Source organism: Poecilia latipinna, unplaced genomic scaffold (assembly GCF_001443285.1).
Source record: "Poecilia latipinna isolate Pla-1442-1.1 unplaced genomic scaffold, P_latipinna-1.0 Scaffold95, whole genome shotgun sequence".
Classification (NCBI taxonomy): Eukaryota; Metazoa; Chordata; class Actinopteri; order Cyprinodontiformes; family Poeciliidae; genus Poecilia; species Poecilia latipinna.
In genome coordinates, this window is record NW_015112711.1 from 272,738 (window position 1) to 278,737 (window position 6,000).

Sequence of the window (6,000 nt, forward strand, 5' to 3'; positions counted from 1 at the left end):
GGAAGCTTATGTATGTACATGCTCCTGGCACCGGATTAACCAAGAGCCCGTTTCATGTCAGCAATTTCCAGATAAAGCTCTTTTGCTGTCCTAATTGGCCATTTTTGTGGACATCTTTTGATGTGGAGGTTAGAGAGAGAGAGAGAGAGAGAGAGAGAGAGGTGAAAACAGGGGAGCTAAATAAAAGAAATGTGTTCTCTGTTCAGCCCTTTAACCCTGCAGCAGCAGGAAGTGCTGCACCAAATGTTCCTGAGAGAACAGAAAGAAACCCACTTCATTTTTTTTTTTTTTTACATATTCTGCCGAAACCAAGCAAAAAGTTTTTCACATCTCTAAAACTTCAAACAGTCGGATTGATCACAGAGTTGGCCGAGTATGAGCCGACACTCAGAAGAGCAAAAAGATTTGAAGATTTGAGGGCAGAAGAGACAGAAACGGCAAAGCCAGGGAAAAAAAGAAGAAAAAAAGACACCACAAACGGAAGACGAGAACTTAAAAGGAGCAACCTTTAAAAGGCAAAATAAAAGAAGTGAAATGAAGTGAAAGCAAGAAAAAAAAATAAAAAATACTTGATAGGGTGTAAGGGAGCAGAGAAATGAAAGCAGAGAGGCAGAACCAAATGGAGCAAAAAAAAAAAAAACAAACAAAAAAGAAAAAACAGGGAGATAAATGTGTCTGCAGGGTCCAAGTTTTGTAGTTTATAACCACTGGGAAATATTTCATAGGTCCAGAGCAGTTTGGGCAGGAATTGAGAACAAATTTCCTGTTTTTGCCGCAGGTGAAGAAAGACACATACTGACAAATGCCTTACTGCCAACCTAAGCCCCCACGAGCCGGGAGGCCAGTGGCTTATCACTCAGTCTCGCTGCCTTTATGGCTAAAAATATATGTAGGTCACATCATCCATTTAGCTTCATTTAGTAACTGACACAGAAAAACACAGAACAACTTTTGATGCAGTTGAGCAACTGTCTTTTGTTTGGTTTGGCCGATTCGTCACTCCAAATTGCTCTGAATGGGGCTGTAACTGGACTGCATTTATCTAAAGAGTGAAACGGTTTGCCTGCAACAGAGTTTCACTGTAAAGCACAAAGATGATGAACAAAGGAGAGTAAAAGCCTCCGAGAAACAACACTGGAGCTCTTGCTACAGTCTTGTTTTGTCTCTTGATGTTTGGCTTTATCTGCAAAGTTGTTGAGAAGGAAGTTTTAAGAACATTCAGGATATTGTATATTATGAGTGATATCATGGTTTCCTAAGCTTCTGATTGGTTATGTCCAGTTAAATGGCGATATACCCTTTGGTTAAATTTAAAAGCACAAATTGAGGAATAGAATTGTGGATCGCCACGTGTTCATTCTTGGAAATAATTTTCCTCATTTGTTATGAGTAAAAAATGTTTAAAAATATTTAAAACAAATAGTTTAAAAGCCAATTGAATCCAATTTTAAGTAAATATTTGGGAACATCTAAAATGCCATCCATCCATTTTCTTTACACCCTTGTCACTTAGTGGGGTCAGGAGGTGCTGGTGCCTCTCCAGCTAATGTTCCAGGTGAGAGGTGGGGTCACCCTGGACAGGTTGCCAGTCTGTCACAGGGCAACACAGAGATACAATTTGGAGAAGCCAATTAACCTGACAGTCATGTTTTTGGACTGTGGGAGGAAACCAGAGCAGAGTACCTGGAGAAAACCCACGCATACACAAGGAGAACATGCAAACTCCATGCAGAAAGACCAGGGCTGGGAATTGAACCCAGAACCTTCTTGCTGCAAGGCAACAGCTCTACTAACTGCGCCACTGTGCAGCCCATTGTTTAAAAGGAAACAAAGTAATTGTGAAATATATATATATATATATATATATATATATATATATATATATATATATATATATATATATATATATATATATATATAAATAATTCAATTTTGCCTCATTTTGGAATTTAGCAAATAGGAAAAGTTTAGTCTGATTTAATCTTAGTAAACATCTGGTTTCAACTGCACATCAGAAAAAAAGTCAACAAAACTTTTGATTATGTTTTTTTGTGTTTAATGTGTTAATATTATTACACAGGATTTCTTCCAGAAAATCCATTTTACTGCTCAAACACATTCCTTGGCAAAATACAAATCCTGCTTACCGTAAAAGTGCTGGTTTCTACCAGGATTATCGGAAAGTTTAAAATGGTGCCTCTGCCAACTCAGAAACGTCTCAGCCAGTCTGCCACCGCCTCGAAAGAGCAGGAAGAAGCTTCATCTGGCTGCCATTCTCTGCGAATCATGCAGTAACTTGACCAAATCAGCAAACCTCAGTGGCTGAGCAACAACACCAGGCAATCCCAGCAGATTCTCACGTTTTATCTTCCCTGTTCTAAAAACATGAGCAAGTCTGCTGCGAATTAGTTCTCCAGTACATGGAAAATAGATGTGAGAACACAAGAAACGTGGGAATTGCATGAGAGTATTTTCACTGTCAGGCAGCATTTTCACACATGTAATCATCAAAGGGCGCCGCACCTCACACATCTGCAACTGCACAAGATTACGCCGAGATCCACATCATTTTGTTGTCTTCAGAGGTTTTACAGGAGGCTTTTATATTCAGATCAGCTTCATCTACAAATGCAGGATTAAATAAGAGCTTTATCCAAATAATTATCTGTGACTTTTTGACACCAGATCCAGTTATTTTACCTCAGGGAAACCTGTCAGGTTGAGTTTTTATTAAACTCTTCATGAAAACAACTGAAAGTCTTCATGAAGTCTTTAACACTGTCAACAAATATTCTTGTCTTAACTTTTGTTGCTAATAACACCAATCAAAATGGTGGTATAGTGTTTTTAAACACACACACAACATATAAAAAGTATCAGCTGGTGTCACTAATAAAACTAAGTAATAAACTTTAGTGTCGATTAGCCAATCAATACCTAATCACCAACAATAAACGTAGCAAAGCGAGTTAGAACAGGCTTAAATCTGGCTTTTATACCTAATATTAACCTCATAAAGTGGAAATGGGAGATGTGGTGACAATAATTGAAAGCCATTTAAAAGAGAAAATAGAAAAGCAATATTTGAGTATTTTATTATGCTGTATTATTGCTGTATCAGGTTCCCTGGAGTTACGATCTGATTCTTTCAAAGCTGTCCTTATTTTTAAATTAGAAAATAAGATTGTCCGCCCTAATGAAGCTTTTTCCATCAAGAAGAAACTTTAACATGCAGAGTCAGGCATTCAAATAACTTAACAAGAGAAGCCATCAAGGTCTTAAACTCCTTCTCTTTTGAAATACAAAAAGACACAAGGAGAACTTGCTTCGACTAAATCAGCAGATCCAATTCCGTCCCTAAAGACAGACAGCTGGTCAGAAATAAAATAAAGTTATTAAATATGTAAAATAAGTGTTATCCTCAGCGTTACTCGTCATTAGAGCAAGTCATCAGTTCTTGATTATGTTGAGTCATGTGGTACGGAAAGGCAGGGAGGTAAAATTCCTAAAAATGGTTTTTTCCTTCAAAGTTCTGACACCTCAGCAAGTTAACTTTGAGTCCTTCTCAGCTGGCCGTTCCCTCACGTTGGGCGGCGATCAAGGGTGGCCCAACCTTCCCTGCCAAATGAATCCTGCCCTGCTTTCATTAGGCAACTTTTTGCACAGTGGCAGATGGTGAACACACATCCACTGACACACACACACACTCACACACACACACACTCCGGCCCCTGAGAAGCAATCTCACCTCCTCTCTCAAATTTCCTCAATTTTTCACCCCCACTTTTTCTCATCCGTCTCCCTCTCTTCATCCCAAAGCCGTGGAAACTTCTAAAGTGGCAGATATTTTTAGGTTCTGCTAAATGACAGAGGAAGAGTTTCGACGAAACATTTTAAGAGAAACAAAAAACCAACTTTTGAAACAAGGTGGCATCTACAGGCGATGTCATCTACTTTGACCTCTTAAGACTTGCTGGGACAAACATAACTGGCTGAAAAATCTTTGACCATTTCTCATTTTCTGCTAATAAATACATTTTTGCTTGGAATTTTTGGAGACATGTGGTCAGTAGTTTATAGAATAAAATAATGATGTTCATTTCCTCAAACATATGAAAAATAAAATCAGAGAAACTGATCATGTCTCAGTGGTCTCTCCATTTTGTCCAGAGCTGCACATTGTGGATGACGTACGCTGATGAAGATGGCTTGTTATTTACAGGTTTTGATCTGACAGAGATTTTTTAAAAGTTAAGAAAAGTGACATTATAAAAAGTCATTGTTATTTTGCAGAAAGCACTTTTTCAAATGTTGAAGCAAAAAGAGCGTCTGTTCCTAGATACAGTTTATCAGGGTGATTCACCAAAACCCGCCACTGATGATACATTTTGGTGTTAAAAGGTTAAAAATGAGCCCTAAGGATCTGCGCAGCACACATCCAACGTATCTGCTGACAGCTGCCGCCACGCAGGTCAGGATGAAACAACCCACGCAGGATGCTATATAGGCGAACCATTTACACGGTCTCTGAAGAGTTTTTACAGCTGTTTGCTTTGACGGCAGCGTCAGGCAGCTGTGAAACAGAAAATACCACCTCAAGGCATTTCTCTCTTGGACTTTTCTGAAAATTCAAAAACATTCAGTTAATATCGACGCCTCCGTGGTTTTTATCTTAGCATATGCAGTCTTTTCCGCAGGATTTCACTGAGGTCGGTCCTCTAAATAAACACTTTAGTTCTTGAATTCTCCATGTTTTCAATAATCTTGGTTTACACTCGGCTTGTTGGAAGAAGCTCAGCGGTAAACACCGAGGTTTAGAGTCAACAAATGCATGGCAAACCGTGTTCAAAGGCAAACACGCAAAACCACGGTTGTCACATGTTGCACGGATAATTTAGGAGCCTTAAAGACAAATGTGTATAATTTATGTAAAGCTGCTCGTGCATAGGTATGCAAAAGGGCGTAAGCAAGCATGTGTGAAGTGTCAGCAGCTGCCAAACAGCAGCAGACAGGAAGCGGGCTGGTATGAAAGCAGCCAGGCAAATGCCATCACCTATTATGGACAAAACCAGTGGCACGGCCACACACACACACACACACACACGCAGACATAAACACACACAAATGTTCCTGAATCCACAGTTCAAACAGCAGACAGGTGGCCTGTAGACTAAATCCATGAGCTACATCATTATTCTCCCAACTTGTACGATATTCATGTTGCCGAGGGCAGACACACAGATTGGCTTCACAAACGCAAAACATGAGATCTGCATGCATGTGCAAATGTCAAGCAGAAACACGACTCCGTTTACCCGTTTTAAAACATGAACGCTTACCTTTGTGATAGGACACCTGCTTGGACTGCAGCGAGAAGGTTCCCATCACCAGACCCATGTTGACTTCTTGGTGTAGTAAAGGTGTGTGTGCGTGAGTGTGTGCGTGAGTGTGTACGATGTAATTAAGGTGTGTTAGTGAGCGCGCACCCAGCAGGTGTGTGTCGTCTGTGATTAAGTGAGTCCGTCAGTCGGCTGTATGTGTGGAAGTACAGATATCACTTCTCATGCCGCCTCACACCCACACAGCTCCGCTGCTTTTGCTCGAGGGTGTGAGTGAAAAAGAGAAAGAGTGTGTGTGTGTGCGTGTGTGTGTGAATGAAATGAGCGGCAGACACGCACTCTGAAGCTACCTTTGTCTGCGCTGTCACTGCCTTCCTCTCATCCCTCTGGTCTCTTACTCCTAACAGTCCCTCCCTCTCAGAGTTAAACCCCTCTTCACCCCCGAAACCAGACTGTCATTCCTCCAGTTCCTCCGCACCTTTTTACGTGTTTGTTCCTCCCTGCCTGCTCCCCTCCGTCTCTCCCGTTCATCTCAGCCGCTCTGCCTCTGCCTGTCTGTCTGGTGGGGAACGAGGGGCTGCACACTGTTGCACGGGGGGGGGGGGAAGGTGGGAGATGAGTTGGGGGGGGGGGAAAGTGGGGGCAAACCGAGGGGGGAAAA

General features: G+C 41.2%; 1 protein-coding gene across 2 annotated transcripts in view; it reads right to left on the reverse strand.

The window, feature by feature from the left end:
- The window catches only part of kcnip1a (Kv channel interacting protein 1 a), a 51,919-nt gene that overhangs the window by 30,555 nt on the left and 15,364 nt on the right, over window positions 1-6,000 (reverse strand). The window contains exon 1 of one of the 2 annotated variants that reach the window (XM_015025214.1): window positions 5,340-5,936. The exons of the other annotated variant lie outside the window; for it this stretch is intronic. Within the exon in view, the coding sequence (XP_014880700.1) occupies window positions 5,340-5,397 (58 nt within the window). The 5' untranslated portion in view covers window positions 5,398-5,936. Of the gene's footprint in view, window positions 1-5,339; window positions 5,937-6,000 lie in introns of those variants that run through there. 2 annotated transcript variants of the gene reach the window in all.